This window comes from Grampus griseus (assembly GCF_964374135.1).
Source record: "Grampus griseus genome assembly, chromosome: 2".
Lineage (NCBI taxonomy): Eukaryota > Metazoa > Chordata > Mammalia > Artiodactyla > Delphinidae > Grampus > Grampus griseus.
In genome coordinates, this window is record NC_139018.1 from 125,620,367 (window position 1) to 125,647,431 (window position 27,065).

General features: G+C 43.2%; 1 protein-coding gene across 1 annotated transcript in view; it reads right to left on the bottom strand.

Moving 5' to 3' along the window:
* The window catches only part of LRRK1 (leucine rich repeat kinase 1), a 118,162-nt gene that overhangs the window by 40,851 nt on the left and 50,246 nt on the right, over nt 1-27,065 (bottom strand). Inside the window, exons 5-11 of the mRNA XM_082649578.1 lie at nt 26,882-27,030; nt 8,297-8,523; nt 7,096-7,223; nt 6,841-7,004; nt 5,868-6,005; nt 4,591-4,703; nt 3,478-3,554 (exon numbers count right to left, since the gene is read on the bottom strand). Coding sequence (XP_082505704.1) covers nt 3,478-3,554; nt 4,591-4,703; nt 5,868-6,005; nt 6,841-7,004; nt 7,096-7,223; nt 8,297-8,523; nt 26,882-27,030 — 996 coding nt within the window. The remainder of the gene's footprint in view (nt 1-3,477; nt 3,555-4,590; nt 4,704-5,867; nt 6,006-6,840; nt 7,005-7,095; nt 7,224-8,296; nt 8,524-26,881; nt 27,031-27,065) is intronic.

Genomic DNA, 27,065 nt, shown 5'->3' on the forward strand with positions numbered 1-27,065 from the left:
TTCAAGGTAAAACAACTGCCTCAAAGCCCTCTCAGCCGGTTCTCTGCCAGACACATGAGATAGAGAAGCTAGAATTCTTTTGCAGGGCTGAAACGACGTTCCTCTGCCCTTGATCACAGCTCCTCCCTTAACTCTGGCTTTTCTCCACACATGTAGCTGCAGTCTCAATGGTAATGGGGTAACCTGGTATCAGAGAATGTTCTGGGAGAGACGATAACGGAATACAGATATTGGCGCCTGGAAAATTTGCCCAGCTAGTGCCACGTGAATGGCCCCTATGGAAATAAATGTGTAACAGACTTTTAAAGACAGCTTTGTACTAGTCCTTGTTCTACAAGAAAAATGTTCAAAAAGAGTTTTTTTTTTTCCAATGAAAAAGAATGATCAACTTCAGCCCTAATTCCCATGGAAAGAACATCAAGAATAAGAAAGGCTCACTTTCTTCCCAGAACACACGTTCTGAACACATGGCTTCTGTGCTTTCCAATTTTAAAGTTTCACCTTGGCGTTTATGAAGCCTCTTTAAGTAACGGATGGATGGAATAAAGGATTTATACTGCAAACAGAGGCAACACCTGACACAGACCTCCTGGCCCAGAATGGAAACTCTGGAAACTGGGCTGGGCAGAGCACAGCTCAAGGTATTTATGAGCCGTAATTATTTATTCATAAGCTATTTATGACTCAGCTGGTCTGAATTTTACTGTAAAAATGGCTGTCCAAATTATTTTTGGACAAGGCCACTGTGCCAACATGACTACTTGAATGTACATAAATCTACCTGGAGTTTTACTTTCCATCTGCAAACAAGTATAGATAATCCCTTACCCGAGGTCAACAGCCTGAGAGAATAACCCTGCTGAGGAAAAGGGTTTGCAGCGGGTCTCTCCTTTTCACCAGGTGTGGGTCTCAACTTTCTACTCGAAATTGAAAAAATCAAGAGGCTTTTGTCATGTGCCAACAGCACAGCACCATCCATCTCTGCCAGGGAAACTCCCAGAGGTGTGGCCCCTCCCCTAGCTCCAGACACATTCCTGCGGGCCACCAGCAGGGTCTCCAGAACACAGGTACATGTTTCTGTCCCACTTTTCACTGTGTGCCTCTGGCCTTGCACTCTGGCAGTTTCAAGAGAAAGTGGTTGTTCCTGCAGGGTGCTGGGTGCACCTCCTTGTGCACATCTCTATGCTCTGCATTTCTAGACTGGAGACACCTTTCTAGTCAACGGCAACCCCTGAGGCTTGACCCACAGCGATGGAAGTGTGGCCGAGATCCACACTAGCAGCTCTTTTCGTGCCTACCCTCCTGTTTGGGCATCCATGAGAAAAAAGTGTTTGCTTCTCCTTCCTTCCAAGTGAAATCCCTGTGTCTGGACTCAATTTACAAAGTCTTAAGGCCCTTTGTTTTGAAAAGGATCAGTTATGAAATTCCAGATTGCATTTCCCTAGTAGCAAGGTTAAGGGCCTTTCCTTTCTTTCTGGGCCATCTGGACTTCCTTTTCTGTGAACTGTTGATATCCATTGCCCAGTTTCTGCCTATTGGGTTTGACTTTAAAAAAAAAAATCAACTTGTAAGCCATCTTTGTGTATTAGGGGCTGAAGTCAATTTATGTTGCAACAATTTTTGTTGCAAATATTTCCTCTCAGTCTGTTTGTGTTATGACTTTGTTTATGATGCCTTTTACTGAACAAAGTTTTTCCATTTTTACAACACCCAAGATTTTGCTCTTTTTTTAATGACTTCTGGATTTCCCACCTAGCTTTTAAAGGTTTTCCCATATTATACATTTATTCTCTTAAATGTTATTTTTCTTTTATGCTTCAAGCTAACATCCACATGGGGATGTTTGTAACTGATGTAAGGTAGGGCATCTAGTGCTGTGCTTTCCCCCCTTTCAGCTGGACAAGCAGTTATACCAGCACTATTTATTGAAACAATAAAACATTCTCTTCCCCACTAAATTGAAATGCCACATTTATCATATATTAAATTCCTATATTAGGTCTATTTTTGGACTCTGTTCCACTGATGATGTGTTACTTTTTCAATCCTATGTAAAAACACTCTTACATGACTGATATATGCATATCATATGTATACAGTAGTTCATCAAAAAAGGGCATCAGGTAAGCAGACTACTTAGTTCACCTCCTGCAAATGTGTCTTGGCCTCTGTGGCACTTCTTATCCCCATCTCACACCATCTATACTCAAAGAGCACTTGTCAATATAGATTGATAAAGCTGAAGAAAAAAGTTATATTACACTTAAAACAACCTAAATATTTTTTCCAGTTCTATGGGACAGTATCCAGAGGGATATATCTGTGAGTGTTGTTGGCTTTAGAACTCCTGGTTTTCAGGTTGAAAAAGAGGGCTGGTGACTGAACTTGAGGGACAGGTCCACACCTCCCCCTGCACCTTACAGAAGATAACGAACAAAAAGAACTGTTTTCCTAGAAACATTCTCTGCTGAACTGGCCTTGTTGTGTGACCATACAAACACCCTAGGAAAAGTTGTGTTTCTAATGAGTTTGGAGGAAGACCTCCAGAATCTCAGCCCAGCCAGGACAGCCTGCAGGGCCAAGGGTGGCTGTGTCCCCATGTGGACCTCACAAGATGCCATAGTGTGGCAGTTAAGGACTTCATAGTACTGCCCCCGGGCCCCAGTGCTGGATTCCACAGTGCTGGCTGAGACCTGGCTTTTGCACTCAGTAGCCATGTGACCACATCAGTCAACCGTTGTGCTACAGACTGAATTGTGTCCCCTCAAGTCCATATGTGGAAGCCCTGACACCCAATGTGATAGTATTAGGAGATGGAGTCTTTGGGAGGTGGTCAGGTTTAGACAAGGTCATGAGGGTGGGGCCTCCATGATGGGGTTAGTGTCCTTATAAGAAGAGATACTAGAGGGCTCTCTATCTCTCTCTCTCTCTGCCACATGAGAACACAGCAAGAAGGCAGCTGTCTGCAAGCCAGAAAGAGGGCCCTCACCAGAAACTGACACACGCTGATCGTGGACTTCCAGCCTCCAGAAAAGTGAGAAAATATATTTCTGTTGTTTAAGCTACCCAGTCAGTGGTACTTTGCTAGGGAAGCCTGAATTGAAGACACTCTGGAGGCTTAGTTTTCTCATCTACAAGATGGAAAACCACAACCCATACGTCATGTGATGGTTAAAGAAAGACTGACACATGTAAGGTATCTAGGGCAGTTCTCACACCCAGCAGGCCATCCACACACAGTAGCTACTAGTCTTGCTGGCTGCAAACAGGAAAGGGGGTTTCAGGACACCTGCAGGCCATCCGTGTGACATGAGCCATGGGCACAGGCACTCCCAGGGTTCTGAGTCAAGCATGGGCATCTCTGGCATTCCCACAGGGCACTGCAGGGGAAGGCCCAACAGGAGGGCCATCCCCCTGTAGGGGAGCAGGGGCAGGTCCCCGCCCAGCTGTCTCATCTCCCAGCAGCAACACACACACCTGCCTCTGTCCCGGAACGCTGGCGGCCTCTGGTGGTGAAAAAGGAAATTCGCTTTGTTTTAAGTACATCTTCATTTCTGTAGGGTGAAAAAAGTCAAAATTTGAGGAAAGCATGGCAAAGACATTTCTATTTTGGCTGTGACTGTACAATGCCACACATAGAGAAGGGAGAAAATTCCATCGGCAGGGTGTTTGGGCTCCTGCAGCTGACGTGTAAGCATGGACAGCACCAGTTGTGCTCAGAAGTCTTTCCGGAAAAGAACAAGCTGGCAGGACTGGTGGTTTCCACTCCTGAGCTTTTCCATCTCAGGCAGGTGCTAGCATTTCTGTACCTGGCAGGAATGCCCATATCAGAGGCTGTTACTTCACGCTGTTCACTGAGGGAGTTCTCTTAGGAGCATAAGTTCCACTGAGATGTCGCAGAAGTGGCCTTCAGCAAGTGAACCAGGAAGGCTGGTCTTCAGGGCCCCAAGGACCAGCACAGCTCATCCCCAGATTTTCCCCTTTTATTAGAAGACCTTTGAGGGTACTTTTTATTCAATCTCTATACACATTGGTTAGTGACTGGCAAAAACTTTTGAACAGAATGATAGGTGAGGCTAAAATGAGGAGATTCTCCAGGATCCTTTAAAAATTAGAAATGGGAGGACACTGTTTTGGGCTGAATTGTGTTACCCCCATTCATATGTTGAAGTCCTAACCCCCAGCACCTCAGAATGTGACTGTATCTGGAGATAGGCCTTTAAAGAGGTGATCAAGTTAAAATGAGGTCATGAGAATGGGCCCTGATCCAATCTGACAGGTGTCCTTATAAGAAGAGGAGATCAGGACACAGACAGGCACAGAGGGAGACTGTGTGAGGACACAGGGAGAAGGCAGCTGTCCCCATACCAAGGAGAGAGGCCGCAGGAGACACCAACCCCACCGCCACCTCCATCTCAGACTTCCAGCCTCCAGAACTGTGAGAAATAAATGCCTGTTGTTTAAGCCGCCCAGCCTATGGCACTTTTTCATGGCTGTTCAGCAAGCTGGTAGAGACACCATCCCATGCGTCTGTTGGCTGGGGCTACACACACATTTGAGAACTTGCTGGGGACAGAGACCCCTGCTTACCTGCCAAATTGATTTCTGGAGAGATCTAGGGTTTTGAGTTGTCTGCAGGTCCACTTCTCTTGAGGTGGCAGTGCCACCAGCTGATTTCCCTGTAACTTCAAGAACATGAGGGCCTGGGACAGAGGGAGAGAGAAGCAAAGACGATGTCAAATACCAAAGGGGCAGAAGACCTGAAGGGAAAGTCAGTTCCCTGGCAAAGAGAAGCCAAATGATTATAACCGATTCACTGTCACAAAGATTCCAACAGTGTGGGGTTTCACAGTGTCTTAAAACTCATAAAATTATAGCGAACAAAGCAGATGGGATAATTAATAGAAGATCCTTTCCTTCAGATCAATGGGATGCAATTATTCAAGAAAGAACTGAATCTAAGTACTTCTCAGAATTGAGGTTTCTTAAGAGTGACAATTATTTGTGGACCTGTCCTGGGAATAGTGGATGAGTCTGAAGGTCCTGGAGGCCACTGTGTTACCACAGGAGGGGAGTGGGCACAGCATGATGCCTCCTTGGGCTGGCCCAGGTGATGCCTTGGACAGGGGTCAGGTGGCATCAGTGACACCGAAGGTGACCCACCCCAGTCGTGCACCCTCTGCTGGCTTGACACTGATGCTTTCAGAGTAATGCAGAATTTCCCACCTGGGGCTGGCCCTGGGCACCAAGTGGTGAATAGGATCCATGCTCTGCTTTCAAAGGTTCTCAGTGGAGTGGGAAAAACAGACGGATGTGTGAACAAGCTAAAGGTAGAAGGCAGCCCCATGCTGGGACACACACACACACACACACACACACACACACACACACACACACACACACACACACACACACACACGGCTCTGGTAAAAGGCACTTCCTGAATTCACATCCGGGAATTCCAGTTCTGCCACTTCCAGAGAGGGAGGCAGGGACAAGAAGGCCCTGCCCTGTGGTGCTGCCAGGGCTTCACACACCAGAATGCCTGGTGGGCTCACCCTGGAGCCGGGAAGGAACAGAGCCAGAGGTCAGTCCGAGGGGCTGCTGGGCTGTGCCTTCAACTGTCAACACTGAAGAAAATTCTGGAGGATAAAAGTTCATCATCCCGCCACCCTCCCAGAGCTGTTTCATTTTGCACATTTCCTCTCAGTCTCTTTGCACACAACCATGCGTGACTTTGACAGTTAAACTTTTCTTTCAACTTTTTTTGTCTTGAAAGCTCGGAAGAAGCATACAGGTTTCACTGCAATGTGGAGTGATTTTCTTACAAAAGCTGAAAAGGAGAAATAAGGTGCTATTAGACTTACATCAAGCTGGAAAAGTCCCAGGGGAACTTCTCTGAGTGTGTTTTCTGAGAAGTCCACATCCTTAAGGTGGTTCTTCCAAAACACAGCCATTTTGTCTGGTAGAGACTCCAAGGCATTTTTGGATGCTTTGCAGCATTTCTAGGAATTTGATGAGAAAGAGAATTAATTAGCTTTCTAAATGCCGTGGTGTCTATGATAAAGACTGTTTCCAAATTTAATGTTAAAAACAAGACCATTACAGTAAGGCTCTGTAATAAATACAATTCAGCTAATTAAGAGGCTACAGACTATCCTTGCCCCATTTTCCTGTCCTTGCTCCAAGGAAGGGATGGGAATGGTTTCCTGGGGAGACCAAGGTGGCTCATGGTCCTTTCCCTTCCCTCAAGAACATCTGGCCCATTGTCCTTGGAAATAATGGGACAATTCACGACAGTGCTCTGAAGAGGAGCCCATGTCCCACACAAATATGCTTAAACTAGAAATGTTAATGTTAGAGACGGAGAAGTTCCATATTTGCTACTGAAAACAGCAATAAAACACAAATATTCTTTATGCTGTTCCATCTGTTTTAACAAGCAAACTTCCCAAGAGAAAATACCATGATTTAATGGGCAGCACTATGGATGCAGACTATTCTTCTCTTCTTTATTCTTATTTTACAGTTGTCCTAAAGGAACGACCCCACCTTTTGGACAGAACTCATCCTGGGCCAGAAGTTCAGGCTGTAGCTGTGGAAAGTCCTGTGGGTGTTACGGTGCGAATCTCAAACCCAGAGCCAGGTGCGCTGGCTCTCGGGTGAGTTACCTGCCTGAGACCCTCAGCTGCTGGATGCTGAGTAACATGTTTGTCTATAACACAGGACACCACTGCGTGGCCGCCAAGGGGACGCGGTATGCACCGCACCCACAGCTCTGTGAGGCTGGCATGGATGTGGACTGACAGCTCCTTTCATGATCTTCGGCAAGTTACTAACCAAAGGGCAGGCCCAGGCATTTGGAAACACCTTCACGTTATTTCTGGAGACATTCAGACAATTGAGTGACTTGAAAGAATGAAGGAAAAGTGCAGGGAGTTCTGTCAATTTATTGTCAGAAATATCGAGTTCCTGTAGCTTCCGCAAACCAATCCAGTTCGTGGCTAGGGGAAAATAAAAGAGGATGAATTGTAAAAACAGCCCAATCAAGAAGAAAATGACAAAGTAAGTCAGGTTATTGATGCTAAAACATACCATTTTCTTCTTCAAACAATTTTTCCAAATAATTTTTTGAAGCTGTCAGTTTTTGAAGTTTTGAGAGATGCAGGAATCCCGGTGGGAGGTGGGACAACTTGTTGCTGGAAATATCAATTTCGAGTAGCCTGTAGTTGGGGGAGAAGGAAGTCAAGGCATCAGAAGAAAGAGGTAAAGCATCACGGGTACATATTTCTCTGTAAACATGTTTCTTTTTCTCCTTGCCCAAGGATAAAGAATGTGCATTGAAATACAGCAATATGATTTTTATTCATTGCATTACTGTCACTATGTCATGTGTAGACAAAGAAAACCAAATCTCTCTTTGGTGGATCCTGGTCTCATTGACCAAGGGATGTAACCTTTCTCACATATGTGATAACAGAACAAGCTGGTGCCCTGGAAGTTACTGGAAGTCCAGAGAGCACTGCTTTTAACCTTTTGGACCCTCAAGTCTGTCCAGGTTAAAGACCCCCACTCCATGGCACTTGTTTAATTTTTTGTGCAGGTTTCTTTCCCATGAGTTACTGCTGACCCTAAGCTCTTTCCAACATTCTTTTTTACTTAACTTAGAGCCTTAGCTTTTGAAATCAGCTCAAATCCCATATGGAATGAGGCCTTGCAGGTATGATTATCAATACATCAGTGAAGGTAAGGTCTTTCCTCTCCCCATGCAGCCTCAGCAGGAGGCTTGGGCCTCTTCCCAAGGCCTCCCAGAAAAGGAGACAGGAGCTGCCTACACCATCAGGCTGCTGCCACAGTCCTGGGAAGTTAACTGTTTCTCTGAGGCCCTGCCCACTTTCCTTGGGAGGTGGACCAAAAGCTGGGTTGTCTGGGTGCCACTGTTTCCACCAGCCCCTTTCCTCTGACTCCTGTGTGCAGGAACAAGACTGGGCACCTTGGACAAGCAGGCCTGCGTGGCTGCCAGCGAGTGGTGGAAACGTGGGCCAGACAAGCCACCCTACTAGACAGATCTTTCTGCATTCATGTGGAAAGGAGGTGGGACCTTGTGCCCAAGAGCTTGCATAATGGCAGGCAGAACTTCCTTCTCTTATTTTAGCTGAAAATCTGTTTTCAAAAGCAACAACTACGATCAGGGAGCATGACTGCAGGAAGAGGACAGTGCAGGAGGAGGGTGGTGGTGGCAGCCGGGGCTCAGATGGCCAGGGCTCACCCCAGGGGCTGCAGGGCAGGAGCCCACCTGGAACAGATGATTTCGTCTGATGACTTCACGCTGGGCAGCTCCCCCAGGTGGTTGTCTGAGAGATTCAGCTTCCGGAGGTTGATGAGTCCCCAGGGGATGATGGAGGGGAGGGATGCCAGGCAGTTGGCAGAAAGGTCCAGCTCTGTGATCTGGCAGGAGATGTCAATGAGCCAGTCCAGATCCACCCAGGGCAGCTTGAGGTGGGACCATTTCACACGAAGAGCCTGGATATTGGAGCAAGGGGAAAGCACACACCAGCGATGAGCCCAGGGCTCGTGCAGACTTGAAATAAAGCAATGATTTATTCAAGTGTGAATCTGTCTGTTCATCTCAGCAGAGTCCCGAGAGGTTGGGACCACGTTGCCCCTGAGAAGGTACTTAAGCCCTCCTGCACCTACAACCTGAAGGTAATCTCTGCACAGCTACAGCTACTCACTCTCCAGCCTCTAGAGGGAGCATGTGGGCTTAGCATCACCTCTTAGAGAGCTATCACCCTCGGGGGGAAACACAACAGGAATGGCCCCTGCTCTGTACAGAGGAGCCCACCCAAGCTTGGAGCAGCCTCCCTAGACTGCAGAAGAAGGCTTAGACCCAAACCTGGGTCTTCTCACTTCCCTTCACGGCACTCTCCCCTGTGATTAGAGGAGTTGCCGCCTGCAGCTGCTTACACCACGCTGGGTGCTTTGTGGATGAGCTGCTTCCAGAGTGAGAGACTGAATATACAGACAATGGCCAGACCATCTATAAAAAAGAGAACTTTGACCCACAACCTGCAGCAACCTACCAGGAAACTAACCCCCTTATCTATAATAAAGAGTCCAGGAAGCCAAACTTGCCAGAAGCCATACTGCAATGTCTAGTAACAATCCAGGAAGCTAAACAATAACTTCTGTAACAACTGGCCCCAAATGTCCAGGACTTGACTGATAAGTGACAACTTCCCTAATTTTGTCCCTGCTTCCAACTTAGACTAACCAGGGAAAGGCAAATATGCCCCCTAACCCATCATGTAGGACGCCCCCCTTCTAGTTAGCTGCCTCCAGCTTCCCCGTCAACAGCCTCTAGTCAGGGCACACCTGAAGCCTTCCCTTTATCCACCATAAAGCTTCCCCACTCCTCTGACAAAATGCAAGTGACAGTGGCTGACACACTTGCCACCAAAAGCTCTGAATAAATATCCTTTGCTTTTCTCATTTGATTGGGTCAGAAAGGCCAGCAGTTTTCTGGCATATGGTGGTAAAAGAGATCTGGTTAAATGTGTATGAGCAGGGCTTTCTCTTTCTTCTTGATCATCAAAGAATTTAGGGCTCAGTGAGGTTTCTGGGGAAAGGAAATTGGCTTTTTGGCTTTTTTCTCTAAAGCAGCTGGAAATCCGTATCAGAAAATTAGAGAAACAAAGATTAGTTCTTCACTAATGGGAAAAGGTAACAACTGGAAAAGACACCAGAAACATGGGGTAAGTTTGCTTTCAAAATTGGCAGCAGCAGACAGACTTCCTTATCTGGCCACAAGGTGGCGATATGTGCCTTATCTTTGTCGCCCCCTTAGCTAACTTGCCAGGATTGGAAAGGCTGGGTCTACTAACACCCTCTAAAAGCTCTGGTCTTCGAACCAAGCAGATGAGGCTCTGTCTCTGTCTGCCTGTCTCTCTCTCCATTCACCTGGATGAAGAGAGACAGTCGATGGTATACTGGATTTTGGGTCAAGAGAATGGAGCTTTAGTCTCAGTTTTTTGTTCTGTTTTTTGGGTTTTTTTTAGACTTGACATTTAGGCCTGTTTTTGTTGTCATTATTGTTTTCCCCCATAATTTTCTATTTTGAAAAATTTCAGAACTGCAGAGAAGTTGAACTAGGACACACGATTACCCATTCATACACCCTGCACTGTAGACTCACCAATTGTTAATATGTTGCCACATCTGCTTTCTCTTCTTTTTCTCTACACACACATACAAGCACACATACTTTTCATTTATCTGCTGAGTCATTTGAAAGTAAATTATAGCTATCATGGCACTTTACACCAACATGTATCTCTGAAGAACAAGAATATTTTCCGGGCTTCCCTGGTGGCGCAGTGGTTGGGAGTCTGCCTGCTGATGCAGGCGACACGGGTTCCTGCCCCGGTGTGGGAAGATCCCACATGCTGTGGAGTGGCTGGGCCTGTGAGACATGGCCGCTGAGCCTGCCCGTCCAGAGCCTGTGCTCCGCAGCAGGAGAGGCCACAACAGTGAGAGGCCCGCGTACCACAAGAATATTTTCCTACGTGACAACCATATATTTATCATTTTCAAGAAATGAAATCAATACATTATCAAATCCACAATCCATGTTCAAATATTCCCAAATACCCCAGAAATGTCTTTTATAACTATTTTGTATCTTGATCCAGGATCCCATCAAGAATCACACATTGCATTTAGTTGACATGTCTCTATTTTCTTTAATCTAGAAGAATCCTCATGCCTTTTAATGTCTTTTCCAACTTTGGCATTGTAAGTTTTCAAGTCATTCTAGTTGTCTTCTAGAATATTCCATAATCTGAATTTACTGAGTTGTTTCCTAATGTTTAGATTCAAGTTAAGCATTTTTGGCAAAAATCTCAGACAATGTTTAGTCCTACCAATTGAACTCCACCAGAGGGCACCTGATGTCAGGTTATTTCACTAATGGTCTGATCCCTTGGGTTAAGTTCTATTTTACTCTTTGTGATTAATCAGCAATCTGTGGGGTGATATTCTGAGACTATCTGTGAATATTTTATGTTCCTACATCAGTTTACCCAATGATTTCAGCATCCATTGTTGATCAGGGCCTTACTCACTTAGTACATTGGTGGTTACAAGGTGGTAATTTTTCTAAAACTTCCATTCTGTCTACATTTGTTACGTGTCATTCTTCTGTACAGAAGTATGTCCCTCCCCACCTGTTTAAATATTACTATAGACTCACAGATCCTTTTTAAATTCAAAGTATTATAATTCATTATTATCATCATTTCTTCCAATGCTCAGGTAGTCCCCAGTTTGACCACTGGGAGTCCCATCAAGGGGACTCCTGTGTTCCTCTGACATATCCCTATCAGTTTTGGGCACTCCCTTACTTCCTGATAAAATAAGATGTTCAAGTTTCCTCTGGTCCTTTCCAAGTACCATCCCTGATTCCCTTTAACAGAAAATGGTATTTAGAAACCAAGATCTAGGTGTTGGGTATGCTCATTGCTATTGGGTTGTCACTGATTCTTGGCCCATTGATCCAACACAACCCTATATTTAACATGAGTGCATTCTGATGCCTCCAACTTGAATCCAGTCACATCGGCTTCTTCCTAATCTTTCCATAAAAATTCATAGTTGTGTCACCCTTCACCTTATTATTGTTGGTTTTAATCTGCTAAATGATCAGCTTGGACCAGATGGTATCTAGGTCGCTTCTGGACCCAGGATTCTTTCTGGCTTATACTCTTGAGAAGGACAATGGCTTCCCACAGAGAGCCTTGAAGTAATCATGACAGCCAATCTAGGAGCCATGCCAGTCTTTGCGATGCCAAGTCAAAGAAGGCTCTCTAAGGGTCTGGCTGCCTCCCTTTCCTGGGTTCTCAAAGACACATCCAGGCCCCAGGTCCAGGGCCAGACAGCTGGACATAAATCCAAGGTGTCCGGATTGCAGTCTAACTTTCTCTACTCACCCTGTGTGGCCATTCTGGTCATTCAATATCAAATAGTTTGGACCTGAACTGAAATGGCAGTCAAATGCAAGATGAAAAGGAGGCTGGTTTTGGTTTTAAATAACAAACCTTAGGTGTCTATAAATAAAACTCTCTAAGGGCCATCAAAAATAAATAAAACAACAGGAAAGATTCAGGTTGTTATTGTGACGTAAACTAGTTGCAGCACATCTTTGGAGGATCAGCTGAGATGTTCTGTCCTGACAATGGCAATCTTCCTCCTGCATTTCCTTCTTGTCCTCTGACCCTGGAGCTGCAGCCTAGAACTACATAAGGAGCAGAGGCTCAGCCTTGGGAGACTGGAGCCCTGTGTTTGCTTAACTAACCCCATGTGGGGCCTTGGGCCAGTCGAGGTGGAGGTGGGTACTTTCACAGGCGCTATCAGGCTCAACTCCCCTTATAGGAACCTGCCTGCGGATTCTGTGCTGCACTAAGTCAGCCCAAGGGTCATCTCTGTCTCCACTGCCCCAGCAGGCAGTGTGGCCATCCAGAACCCGACTGCATGCATGTCCAGTGCTGCACCTTGTCTGACTGCGTGTGAAGCTCAGCACCGTGCCTAGCATGCAGCAGGCACTCAGTAAATGTTTGTGTGCTGAAAAGAATCAAGCCACTGGGACCAGCAATCCATCTATTAACACCTCTAACCAGAACGATCACCCTAAAATACCAAGGTCTACTCAAACCCCTCAGCCTTCCTGCACCCCAGCCCGCCTGCAGCAGAACACCTGAACTCCCTCCCCAGAAAGCCCCACACCTCCACAATCTGCCCCAATCACTTCCCAAATTTCTGTCTCACTGTCTCCTCCACGACCTCTGCCCACCCTCTGTGCTCCTGTTGGCAGATGGCTGGTGGGGTTAATAATTTGTTTTAGGTAGAAGAAACTGGGGAATGGGCCTACTTCTAGAGCAGAGGATTCAAGACCAAAGGGAAATTGCCAACTAAAGTACAGAAACTGCCTGTCATAAATGACCCATAGGGTTCAGAAAGTGGACTGGAATTCATAGGAAGGCTGTGGGGGCCTGACAGTGAGCTTACTGTCAGTACCTGACTGGCCAATGTGCCACAGGGCTGCCAGGGTGCTCTGGGGCTGCAGGAGACACAAGGTTGGTGGGACTGGAGCTAAGAGAGTTTTGCAAGTTTTCACCAGAGAGCTGGTCTCCTTTTGATCGTGGGTGTCATGAGGTCACTCAGGGATCCCAGATTCTGCAGGCGGGCTGGCCTCCGCCTTTGCACTCTGTCCTGCTACCACGACAAAGGCAAAAGGGTGCTCCCTGCTCTGCCTTCTCTTCCCTGGAGTTCACAGACCTCTTCCCTCCTATCTAAATCCTACTAATCCTGAAAGCCCTGGGGCAAGGACCACCTTCTTCACACCCAGTAAGTGTCTGCATTACAGCCCCCAGTTAGGTAACAAGGATGCCATCTTGCTTCACAGTCAGCAGCATTTACTTGAGCACTGCCAAGTGCAGGCCCGCCTGTCAGGCACTGGGGTTGAGGATATGGATGCTGCAGACGGAACCGGCTCAGGGAGTTTATGTCTCGAAGGGAAGAGCTGTGTGTGTATTGAACGTGCATCTAGTCACCTTTCAAGGACTAAGAGTATGTGATGTTGACCAGAAAGCCAGGAAAGAACACCTGCAGGGAAGCCTCCTGTGCTTCTTTGGGAGGTACTATTTATCAGAAGTAAATCGTCAATAACAGGAGAGTGGCTGTGTGTGGCACTGAATTCTCTAGACATGAGGAAGAGGAGGAAGCAGATGCTGCCAGTTCCTAAAACTGAGCTCTTTCTAGGTCTTACATCCACCAGAGTTTCTGCAGTGTTGAAATTTGTGAAACTCAAGCCCAGGGAGAGGTAGCAAAAAGCAAGAAGTCAGAAAACATGATGACACACTCAGAATTCAGACATGTTTGTGAAAAGACTTCTGGGCTGGATGGTGGTTAGAAAAACATGTAGGATTTCTACCGGGTCTTGGGTTAGTCTGAAAACTTTCACATATACAAGTTACTTTCCTTTTGGTGCACAAACATTATAGGGTGCACAAGTGTTTCCAAAGTGGCAGAGAGGACGAAGGAAGGAGGAAGGGTGCACAGTACACCTGACATGGAAATGTAGCTGGGAAATGTAGCCCTCATTACTTATTTATGTTTAGTCTGGGCAGGATCACAATAAACCAGGTTCTGAGGTGGTGAAGCCAGCAACTGTATAATTAAATCCATGCACACTGAACTGCAAAATCAAAGACAGCTCACTGTGGAGATCCCCAAAGTTCAACAATGCCATGGTTAAGGCACACCTCTCTGGAGGAAACAGAGAATATGCTCATGCTGGTCCTTAAGCATGAGCCCTTTCAATTTTGGGCCAAAGAGACACTGTATGATGACTTAAGAAACTTGCTTTCCAAGGCAGTGGTGGTGACCAGGACCAGTTCAAGAAGGACTAGGGCACTTGGCTCATTACAGAAAGTGATGTTTGGGGTTATCTCTGCACAAGAAGGTCTCCTTGTTCTGTGATGGAAGCTGTGGTCCAGGAGGGCAATTACCTGCCTTTATATAATGCTGCCTGAAGCTTCCATACAAAAATAACACAGTGAATGAGCCAGTGGACTACAATGACATCTCTCATGCTTTTATGTCAGTGCAACCCTTATGGTTGAAGAATATAATTGTTCATGAAGGGCTGAAATTGACAATGTTTTTAGGCTGGCTTTAACCTTGAGAGATGTGGGGCTGGCAACTGGGCCCTGAGCAGACACAGAGAAGGGTTCTCTGCCCCAATGCTGGGGGAGGGGTGTGCCTCTGCAATTTTGAGAACCCACAAGAGCAAGTTCCAACACTGCCTCCTTACTAGGTCTCTACTGAGCCCACAAAGCAGAATCTGCATCTCTTCTCCCTGTGTTCCCATCTCACTGTCCCTTGAGGGGACAGACGAGAGCTCAATGACAGCACAGCATGACACAAAAAAGGCAGTCAGTAGAATTAGTCTTTCCAGTCAAGACACACGTGTTAAAACGGGGGAGAAATACATAGAATGTTCTAAAATGTATTAATGAACCCTTGGCCTACATAAAACCCAAAACTTCCTTTTTGTGGGTAAGCAGATTCCTGGGTGGTGGTTCCTTGTTGAACCAGCCAGGAAGACAAGAGCCACCTTCTGACATGTGAAGGAACATTCAGGGCACCAGACATCCGGAGGAGTGCAAAACCAACAGGTCTAATCTGAAAGGAGCAGACTCACTAAAAGGTCTGAAGAACAAGCCAAAAGAAACTCTAAAAATGAAGGTGCTCAGAGCAGCAGAGCCAGTCACAGAATCTGAAGACACATCCCAGGCCACCTGAGTGATGTCAGTGCTTGTGCAGAAGGGGATCTGTGCACGAATGCCAACAAGTTGGGGTAAATTTCAAGCCTACAAGTGTCTTTCGGGAGCCCAGACTGTCAGAGGAGGCTCTAAGTGAGGTGGAGTCAGCTGGACAGGGGATCAGCACGCTGGAGACAGCAACTCTGGTCCAGTCTCCCTGTGCTGGTGAGGGCCATGGCAAACGGGGACTATGCCCCACATCCTCGGCCCTGGAGAACCCTCCATGCAAGGCTTCCAAACGCCTACTGCTCAAGTCCCTGCACCCTGGCAGGGATAGGCTCTCAGGAGGGAGGGGGCATTGAAAGTGAACGGATGAGAAGGAGCCTGGACCTTGACTGGCCATCTGCCTGTGCACGTGAGGTGGCCACGGCGGGCAACCAGGCCAAGGGCAATGGAGCAACAGCCATAAGGATGGTGTCATGGGCTGAACTGTGTCCCTGAAAAAGATATGTTGAATCCCTAGTACCTGAGAAAAAGCTTATTTGAGCTTATTTGGAAACAGGGTCTTTATAGAGGTAATCAAGTTAAAATGAGGTCATTAGGGTGGGCCCTCATCCAGTATGACTGGTGTCCTTATGGAAAAGGGAGATTAGACACAGAGGCAGACATGTGCAGAGGGAAGATGATGAGAAGACATGGGGAGGATGGCATGTGGCTGGAGTGATGGGTCTACAAACCAAGGAACACTGAGGACTGCCAGCAGCCACCAGACACTAGGAAGCGGCAGGGAGGGGTCATCCACTGGAACTGTGACAGGGAGCACGGCCCTGCCAACACCCTGATGTCAGATTCCAGCCTCCAGAACTCGAGGCAATACATTCCGGTTATTTTAAGCCAAGCAGTGTTTGGTACTTTGTTATGGTGGCACTGATACAAATGGTAACAAGTCAAATGACAATTGGAGAAGTCAAGACCTGAGAATCCGGAACATTCCATCAACAGAAGCCCACAGATTAAGAAAGGAAATGAAAGAAGCAGAGATTCTTGAAAGCCAGAAGGATGTCTCTTAAGATAAGCAGATTAGAAACATAATAAAAAGGTGGGAAAAGGACAGTAAAACCAGTCATTAATTTAGGGAAAAGCCTGGGAGGACTCTAGGGTACAAAAGGAGAATTTCGAAAATGACCTGAGAATACTAAAGGGAGTAAGAGAAGGGAGAGGAAAAGAGAAAGGGGAGGACAGCCTTCCTTCTAAACTCAGAAGGAAGATAAATTAAATGACTCACTTAAACAACTTAAATTAAATTAAACGACTTAGTGAAAGGAAAAAAATGAAATCAGTTCTGACAAAAGCCTGCCTGCTAAAAATATTATAAATGTCAGAATTAGTAGTGGTTAGCTACCAATATAATTTCAAACAAACAAACAAAAAGGGAAACATAACCAAGGAAGCCAGATCAATGAGAAATGTAACTACAAAAATAACTTACAAGCAAACCTACAATGGCATTTTAAATAGTCAACACGGAACAGTCTGTTGCCTCCAAGGGCACACTCAAACCTGAACCCTGTAGGGGAATCTTCTGGAAGTTGAGCTGTGATCACATGATAATACCTTCCTGGTGACTCTTTGCAATGCATGCACAGAACTTTTTCAAATGACCCTCACAGTAACCCTGTAAGCACAATTTGCACATAAAGAGCCTCAGTGAGGTGACCTGTTTGAAGGTAACAGAACCAGGATCACGATTCAGGTGCCTAATGTTCTGTCTGGTCCCTTCCTACCAGGCACCATGTTCATTCACATGGCCATGGAATAGCTGACATGATTTCAAAGGCATTAGGAGAGATAACCAAGGTGACTCAGTAATGATAAAGACACTTAACCACAACCCCTAAAATACAACTATGCTAAATCTTTGTGTTCCAACACAGGTCAAATTCAAGAAAATTCAAGAAAAATATTAGCAGGATATGATAGGTCAAATATGCAAAAAAATGAATGGAGGACACTACAATAAGAATGAGAGATGACCAAATACTAGGGGACAGGAGAACGAATTCTGTTTTCAAATCAGTATGAACTTGCACATAAATTGATTACATTCTGTGTAAGAAGCAAAAGTAAAAGGAGAAAAAGGGGGAAAAAGGGCAAGCCTCCTACATATCTTATGCCTGGACAAAGGCAAAGTAAAGGTAGAGACCAATGACGAAAGCAGAATTAAAAGGTGTCCAATTATTTGGCCATTAAAAATGCCCTTTCAAATAATGCTTGGGTAGGAGAGAAAACCAATTCACAACAGTAGAATACATTTTTAGAACAACAGAAACGTCACAAGTAATGGGGAAAAAAAACCCAACTCTGATCACAGTTACAAAAAGGACAAAGTGAAGCATGATAAACTAGCTCTGCCCTGCTTAGAATGGAAAGCTAAAAGAAAGCAGGGAAATGAAAACAAAATTAGACTAAAAATAGAAAAACCAAAATGAAGTAAAAACAAGGAAGTTGGTAAATAAAACCAATTCTAGAGTTGTTGGAAAATAATAAAATTGATAATCAATTGACTAAAAATAAAAGTACCTTAATAATCTAAGAATGAAAATGACAATCTAACAACAGCTGAAAAATAATGTTTAAGTTGTGGGAGATGTCCTCAGCCAGAGCTAACAAACCAAATAATGATGTTGAAATGCAAAATTTAATTCCAAAATAAAAAATTCTCAAAGTGACACAATAAGAGAAAAAACAAAATAATGTATATGAGACAAACAAATAAGGAAACTAAAGAATCACTCTCCAAAGGCTCCTAATTCAATATAATTCTTTTTCAATCCAATCTTCAAAGAACAAATAGTCTCTGTGTTACATACATGGTTACTTAACAGAAGACTCACTTTATTTTATGAGTAAAACCAATTACTTTGCAAGAGCCATTAAAATTCTAGCCAACTGCATGCAAACACATGGATGCAAAAACTGTAACAAAATCTTCTCTAATGGAAATCAACAAATGAACTCAAAGGTTTCAGTTCTGCAACCAAGGAGGATCTATACCAAGAAAATAGCACTGTTGGTAGTAACTTATGGAAAACCATCAGCACATTTTGTTAAAGAAAAGTGGCCCTCTTTTAATCATCTGAATGCCAAAACATAGTTAATAAAATTTATCACTTTTTCTTCGCTAAAATTCTTAAAAATAGATAAACAAGGTTTGTTTTAAATCAACATTGTGCTTTTTTCCATGTAGTATTTCAGTCATTCCTTTGAAAAATAGGAAACTTACCAAAAAAATCTCCCTTCCAACTCAAGAATTTTGCCAATAGCAATATGCAAGAAAGAGAAAAAAACAAGAAATAAAAATACTATCTCTGCAGTTACTAAGCTATTCAACTTACTGTTGAGAGAACCCTGTTTCCTCAACTTTTAAATAAAGACAAAAATTTCTACCTCACAGACTTGTATAGAAGATTAAAGTAGAATATTTGGCAAAGTACTTTGTTAGCCATGAAGTCCTATGTAAATGGAAGTTTACTACATATATAAAATTTTATCCATCCATCTATTCACCTATTCATCCATGCATCCATCCAGGTATCCATCCATCTGTCCACCCACCCACCCATTTTCCATCCATCCATCCATCCATCCATCCATCCAAGCAACCAACTCCTCATCCTGTTCCAGGCCCTACAATGAGGGGCAAACACAGGGTGAGCAAAGCTGGACAAATCCCTGCTTTCGCGAAGCTTCCAGTCAAATGGGGGAATTGACATTAAACAAGAATGTCACCAGAACAGACAAGCCCAAACTTTGTTAAGTGCTCTGAATAAAATGGCAGGAAGCTCTAAGAGATGGAAGGGGGGATGTGACCTGGCCTGTGGGCTGGGGCAGGCTTTCCTGCGGACGTGGCGTACGGCTGAGGTGTGGAGGTAGAGCTGGTGTCCAGGAGCAGCGCTGTGCTGAGCATGAGGAGACAGGCACGCTTGTCCCTGTTGTGTGGTGTCCACCCTGCGGGTAATCATGGCCAGTAGAGTTCCCCCTGCTGCTGGACATTTGGGTTTTGTCCTCCTAGTTTCTCTTATAGATAGCAGTGCTTTGAGCAGTACAGTTGTGGCAATTACGTTTTTTTTTCTTTTGAGTTACATCCTAGAGGTATCTTTCAGAAAGGAAATACCAAATTCAGAGCTGTTCTCTGGGAGAAAAGAGTTTTATAGCTTTTGTCACATGACGCCAATTACTTTCCACACATACGGAACCAATTTATAGTGCCAGCAGCAAGGCTTTGGTGTCCCTTTCTCTTTGACGCTGCCAAGTGCCTAACTCAGCATTTATATTTATTTTTGCGAGTTTAATAGGTATGTGATGGTACTTTCAAGTCATTTTAATTTGAATTTCTGTAATTGCCAATAAGATTGTATATGTTTCCATGCCATGAATTACTATCTGTGTTTTCTCATGTGTAAATTAACTGTTCGTTTCTCCTAACTTCTTACCCAAGGGCATTTGTGAGCAATGTGACAGCAAGGGCCGTGGCTCTGGCTTGGGCACTGCTGAGTCCCAAGCAACTAGTAGGTGATATATAAACACTGACTGAATTAAACTCAATTATCAACTGACATATAATTGAGTCAATGGTGTTTTTTGGATTTCAGTTTCTGTCAATTCTTTTTTCTCAAGTATCTGCTAATGTTTTTCTCTTTTAAATTTCTTTAAAAATATAATTTTACTATATTAGTATACTATAGTAAAATTATATTTTACTATAAATAAGTTTAATATATATATATCGTTTATCTTATTTGTGACTATATGTCTTTATACATCTTCATATATCTTTAAAATTTTGAAATGGAATCATTTTCTTCTATAACTGGAATAAATGTGCTTTTTCAAAGTATATTCTGATGAATTTCCAGTGCTTAACTTTTACCTGTCTGGAATTTATTCATATCATTATGAATGTACTTGTCTATGCTGATATCCAATAGTTCCAATGACATTTGATAATGTTTTCTTATTCTGTCCTTATTGTGTTTTCTAGTTTGTCACATAAGTTCAAATAATAGTTTTAGTATTTCTGCATCTCTATGAATCATTTTCTCATTGTAAACTAAATGTAAGTGGTTTGTATAACTGCTGTTTTGTATTATGTTTGATGATCTAGTGGGACAGGTCACCAGGAACACCTACCTGAACGGTTACACAGTGCACCTGCTCAGCTGTTCTACCCTGTGACCCTCACTATCTGCTCTCAAGTTCTAGGAAGCACTCACCATGTGGACAACATCACAGTGTTGAGTCTATTCCACAGAGAAAGCGTATGAATGGGGCATGAGAGTGGGGAAAGATTTGGTATTTGGAAACTAGAGAAAACAGTAGGATAATTGGCTAAATTTCAGGGCACAGGAAAAGTGGAGCTGATGGAAGAGGCCCATAATAATAATTCTGAGTTTGATCTCATAACTCTCAGACGGCAGGTGAAGGCTCTTCCCTTCACACAAGCCAGCAGTGAAAAGGCCGAACCACAGGCAATCAGGCTGCTCCCAGTCTGCCTCTCACCTGCCGGGGCCCTACTGCCCCAGAGACTTACATCTGCTCTGTGAGACAGTACCACCTGCTGTGAGGAGGACGTGAGGAGCTGAGAAGGTGCAAGGTGCAGATGTAGAAATGCTCTGGAAAGTATAAAATTCTTGAATAAGACTCTTGTACCAAACACTAGGCCTAAACTTGGGCAAGGATGTTCCCCAGAAACCTTAGTGCTCACAATGTCAGTAGCCCTTGGTCAGCTGCTCATGAAGGCCCCAGCAAAGGCTGAGAAACCACACTTGCTGCAGCCTGCCCTTTCTGAGTATCCCATGTATGCAAATCCTCAGACCCACCAGATCACTCTGATGGAGAAGGGCTGCTTCAGCTCCCAGAATGTGCAGCCAGGATGTTTGTGCTTGGGCACAGATACAGGCATCTGAATGGCCAGTCACTAGGAATGTTTAACGTACATCATAAGCCAGAGCTGATCCAAAAATGACAAGAGTAGTAGTAGTAGTAGTAATAAGTGATCCTCTCTAGGTTTGCTGCCAGATTTGAAATCATTAGGGACTTGTAAAGAAAATTAATAATTCCCCAACTGTGTAGTTTCAGAATCAATTTCAGCTCTTGTGGACTTAACTCCTATACTCAGAACAGCCCAGCGTGCCCTCCGGCCCAGCCCTCTAACTGCTGAATGGGACAAACACCGTGGTTAGTTCAGGCCCTGCTTAGGCCTCTCCTGGCATTTCTGTTTTCCTGCTCCTTCCCGGGTGTGCCAGCATCAAAGCGTTGTTTCTCATGGCAACAAAGCAAACATTGACAGGACAGTCACCAGGAACACAGGCCAACTCATTAAACATTCAGGCAAAGGTCTGGCGGTTTTCCAGAAGGGCACCCATGAGCCAGAGCCAGGAACAGCTTTAGCCAGGTCTGACTTGGCTTTGGTTTTGCTCTTTTAAAAGTGTCCAGACCATGTGGTGTGGGCTCTCAGACTTTCCTTTCCAAACACCATCAAAACCTAACTGAGCAGCCCGCCCGCTGCCAGTGGAAAATCAACGTGGGCTTCTCGGCCATTCCCCGTTTGCCAGCAGAGGCAGGTTCTGGCAGCCTGAGAACTAGGCTGTGCCTGACACAGAGGTGTGGTGAACCTCGACTGGCCGTGGCTTCCACAGAGGCAGCAATTACATTAAAAAATATCAACTAGCTAGTCGGGGAGGCAGAACACAAATACAGAAAAAAACAAGATGACTGCTTCAGCAAGGTCACTGCCATGAATGCCAGCAGGCAAGGGAGTTTTCAGGCTGTGTACACATGGCAGCAAAGCACCCTTTCAGTGCCTGCCCTTGTCTAATATTCTGAACAAAAAATGCCAGTTCAATTCCACTGCACACCTGGGAAGGTCGAAGCACTTACCTCTGGTTTCTGAGTCATCGTTCCTGACACTGGACCCCTCCGCGCTAACCCCCTCTCTTCTGCTGGCAGCACAGAAGGAAAGTGTTGTCACAGGTTAGAGATCATGGCAGCCAGACACACTGGCTGCACACACTGCACACACTGCACACACTGGCTGCACACACTGCAAGGCCCTTGAGTCTGAAATTCACTTGAATAAAAAAAAAAAAATACCACCTGCTTTCGGGAAGCCCAAGGAGTCTTTATGACTCAGACTGCACTGTAATTTCATTTTCTCTTCCAATTCTACCCAAAAGGGCAAAGGAGAAGAAAAGCAACATTGTCTTTTCTTTGTCTTCTCCTTTGCAGAATGCAATAATCACTTCCATGCTCTATCCCTATCTTGGCAAATTAGCAGGAGTTACCCGTAGAAAAGATCACAGACACAGATGTCAACCATTTCTGCTTTTAACCTTAAGCCAAGAAAATGCAAGTCACTGGGTACACATTAGAATCATCTGAGGAGTTTTTAAAACTACTGATTTGGGTCCCATCCCAGAGATTCAGATTTAGTTAGCGTACGGTATGGCCTGTGCATCAGGATTTTTAAAAAGCCCCCAGGAATTCCAATTACAGAAAAGTGTGAGAACCACTGATCTACATGAAAGACCTGGGAGGTACAGTTCAGGAATCATGAAATGAGAAAATCCCCAAGTTAAGAAGGCTCAGATTCTGGTCTGAGTATCACTGTTTAATATTTTCTGTTCTTGGACAAGTAACAGAATATCTGTAAACCTCAATACTTTCATCTGGTAAACAGATTATATTTCTTGCAATTCTTACTAAAGTGTTGTATGGATCAAATATGAAAAGAAAGTGCTGGGAAAAACACTGAACACTACACACATGTAAGGGTTAGATGATCACTATTTATTTCCTTTTGCAACATGAAGCTGATGTTTGATGTTTATTGAGCTCTTATTATGTTCCAGGCCTTGTGCTAAGTGCACACCTGGCCTCCAAGGTAGATACAATGATTAACTCTGTTTATAACTGAGACCAGCCAAGGCACAGACAGCTAACAAGTTATGGAAAATAGAATATCAGTGTTCTCTAGAAACTAGGAAACCAGCAATGATAAGAAAAAAGGAAATAGCAATACATATAATCAAAAAAATGGGAGGAATAAACCAATATGACAGGTCCCACACAAATGTGAGTTGGGTGGGTTCCTCTTTCAAAAGACACAGTCTCGGATGGGATTAAAAACTCAATACTGTTTACAAAAAATACACCTAAGACAAAATAAAAACTGAAAGTAAAGGCTGGGGAAACTTAAACAAGGTTGATGCAAAGAAAAAAGAGCAGTGTGGCCATGTGAAGAGCAGACAAACCCAATTTTAAGGATAGAAGCATCGACAGGATTAAGGCAGATATTTGATATAATGAAATATGTTAAAATGGGTCATAAAGCCATAAACCAGGTGTATGAAGCAAAAACTTCTAGAATTATATGAAGAACTAGATAAAAATCAGTAGATGAGGAAACCAAGCCCCAGAGATGTAAGTAACCAGATGGAGGTCCTAGAGCAGTGAAGCCTGGAGCCCAGATTAGAGCCAGGAAGTCTCCTGCCAGAGCCTCACCTTGACCACAACACCATCAACCAAACACTCAGAGAAGATATCAAGAAGGTTTCAGTACAGATAAAAGCCAAAATGAATGAAGGAACAAACAAAATAAATCGTAAAAAAATAAAGAAAATCTAGGTCCTTGGTAGGACCACTAGAATATATAAATCCCTGGCTGGTCTGATTAAATTCAAAAGAGAAAAAGTAAAACTGTTCAACATCATAAATCAACAGCATAAATGGGAATATAATAACTACTAATATAGAAGAAAAGAATTACCAAAAAAGGTAAATGTAACACACTATGATGGCAAATTAAAAAATCTAAAGGAAATGGATGATTTTCTACCAAAATATAACCTCCTGAACTGCACATAAGCAAAAGCAGACAACCTGAACTGATCAATGACTTCAAAAGAAGTCCCAAAACAAAGACCTGCTTTATCTAATCAATCTTTAACAATAAATAATTCCTATGAAACTTCCCCAGATTGTAATAAAATGGGAAGTTCCCTAAGTCATTCTGTAAAGCTAACATAGTCTTATACCAAAATCTCATAAAGATAATAAAAATAGAAAATTATAGATCAATTCACCTATAAATACAGATGCAAAAACTGTAAATAAAATATCAATAGGTCAAATCCAGCCATAAAAACACCAATTAGCATTATTACAAGATTTCAATATTGGGTCAATATCTATCATCATCATTCATTACATAAACAAATTAAAGTAGAAAAGCTCTGTGAATATATCCATAGCTGCTAAAAAGAGATCCAACAAAATTCAGCAACATTTCCTAATAAAAATCCTAAGCAAAAAGGAATACATGGAAACTACCTAAATATAACAAGTCTATTTACCAAAAATCTACAGTAAATGACCATAAACTGCTGATGCCAAGACATTTAAAAACAGGAAGAGAGATACATCTGCTCTTTTCAGATGATTCAACTTTTGACATTTCTGCTGATAATCAGTAAGCCATGAAATAAAGTAAGTTAAATAAATATTAGAAAAGACAAGACAAACCTGCTTTAAATTTGCAGATGACTTGATAATATACCTAAAAGTTTCAAGGAACTCCTCTAAAAACTAGAATTAGTAAGACAAGTTGGTAAGGGGACTGGGTAAAACAAATAAATAAACAGAGGAGCTTTCCTTCATACCAGCAACATTAGGCTGGAAATGGATAAGAATTATATATATTCCATTCAAACAGTGGCAAAAACAATAATAAATGAACAAAATAGGTTCAGGAAATCTTTATGAGGAAAACTATAAAATCCCATCAAAGAACATAAACGCAGCACAAATTGCCATGGGAGTCACCATGGGAAATGCACAAAATGGAAAAACGAATGTCTGATAACAGTCAAGATATTTTTGAAAAAAGCAAATAAGGAGTAGAAAACTTGCATTAGCAGGTTGTAAGGTTTAAATGAAATGCCTATAATCAACACAGTATAGCATTTGAACAGAAACAGATTAATAGGCCAGTGGACCAGTGCAGAGAATCCCAAAATGTATACAGGCATATACTGGGGGAAATGGCATTAGTGACATTTCAATTCAGAGGGAAAATTAAAGCTTATTTTAAAAATTGTGCTGGAATAACTGATCATCCACCTAGAAGAGAGGAATCCTAGATTCCCTCCCTCAAACCACATATACAAATAAATACAAGAAAAATTAAAGCTTAAAATATAAAAAATAAAAGAGTAAAAATAGTATAAAAGACTCTAGGAGAATATTTATATAAAATCGAGGGTGAAATGACTTTCTTATATAACCCAAATGCCATAAAGGAAAAAACAAACATATTTGATTATATATTCTTATATCTTTGTTATCTCAAAAGATAACAGACAGAAGACAAATAATGGATTGGGAAAAATATTGGCAACATGTATGATAAACAAAGGCTTAAAATCTCTAACATACAAAAAGACTCTCCAAAATGAGAAGGAAAAGGTGAGTAATCCTTGAGAAAAATAATCAACAAACTGTAACAGGCAACTCACATAAAGGGAAATGCAAATAATTGATGATGATATGAAAAGATGCTCAATATTATTAAGAATAGAAATGTGGGCATTAAAACATGGAGATTCCATTTTTACCCATCAGAGTGATGAAAATTAAAAGGCTCCTGGACATCTAGTGCTGGACAAAGTATGGGGATAGATATCCCCATGTAAAGCTGGTGAAAGTGTGAAACCAGAAATAATCCAGATGTCCACCAACAGGAAAAGGGCTGAGTCAACTAAGCTACATTCACTCTAGATTTAAGGCATGTATTTAAAAGAATGAGATGTAGCCACATTGACTGATCAAAAGCGGGAGTCGGTAATAGAGTGCTAAATTTAAAAAGTCAAGTTGAAGATAATGTAAACAATGCAATATTATTTTTGTTATTAAAATGGTAAACTAACTAGAACTAATTCCTGTATGTGTTTTTTTCCCAGTTTTATTGAGCAATAATTGACATACGACATTGTATAAGCTAAGATGTATGACCTGTTGATTTGATACATTTATATACTGCAGAATGATTACCGCCTGTAGCCTTAGCTAACACCTGTACTATGTCACCTAATTACTATTTCATTTTTGTGGTGAGAACATTTAAGCTTTATTCTCTTGGAAACTTTCACGTATATAATACAGTGCTATTAGCTGTAATCAGTGCTGCACATTAGATCTCTGGAACTTCTAGCTGAAGTGACCAACACTTCGGCTATATGACCAACATCTCCCCATTTGCCCCACCCCCCAGGCGCTGGCAAACCATCTACTCTGTTTCTATGGTTTGCCTTTTTTAGATTCCACATGTAAGTGAAAACATACAGTATTTGTCTTTCTCTGTCTGACTTCTTTCTCTCAGCATAATGTCCTCAAAGTCCATCCATGTTGTTGCAAATCGAAGGATGTACTTCTTTCTCATGGCTGAAAAATATTCCACTGTATATATACACCACCTCTTCTTTTCATCCACAGTGACTACTCACCATTTTTCCCGGACAACTGCTAGGCAAGGCACTTGCTTCGACGAAATACTTCCTGAGGAGATATTTGCTGGGGTCAGGACTGTCCAGTAAGATGTAGGAACAGAAAAAGGCCCCATGCCGAAGCAGGAATATGGCAATGTCTTCATTCCCTAAAGGACAGAAAGTGGAGAGCTAAGGGCATTTG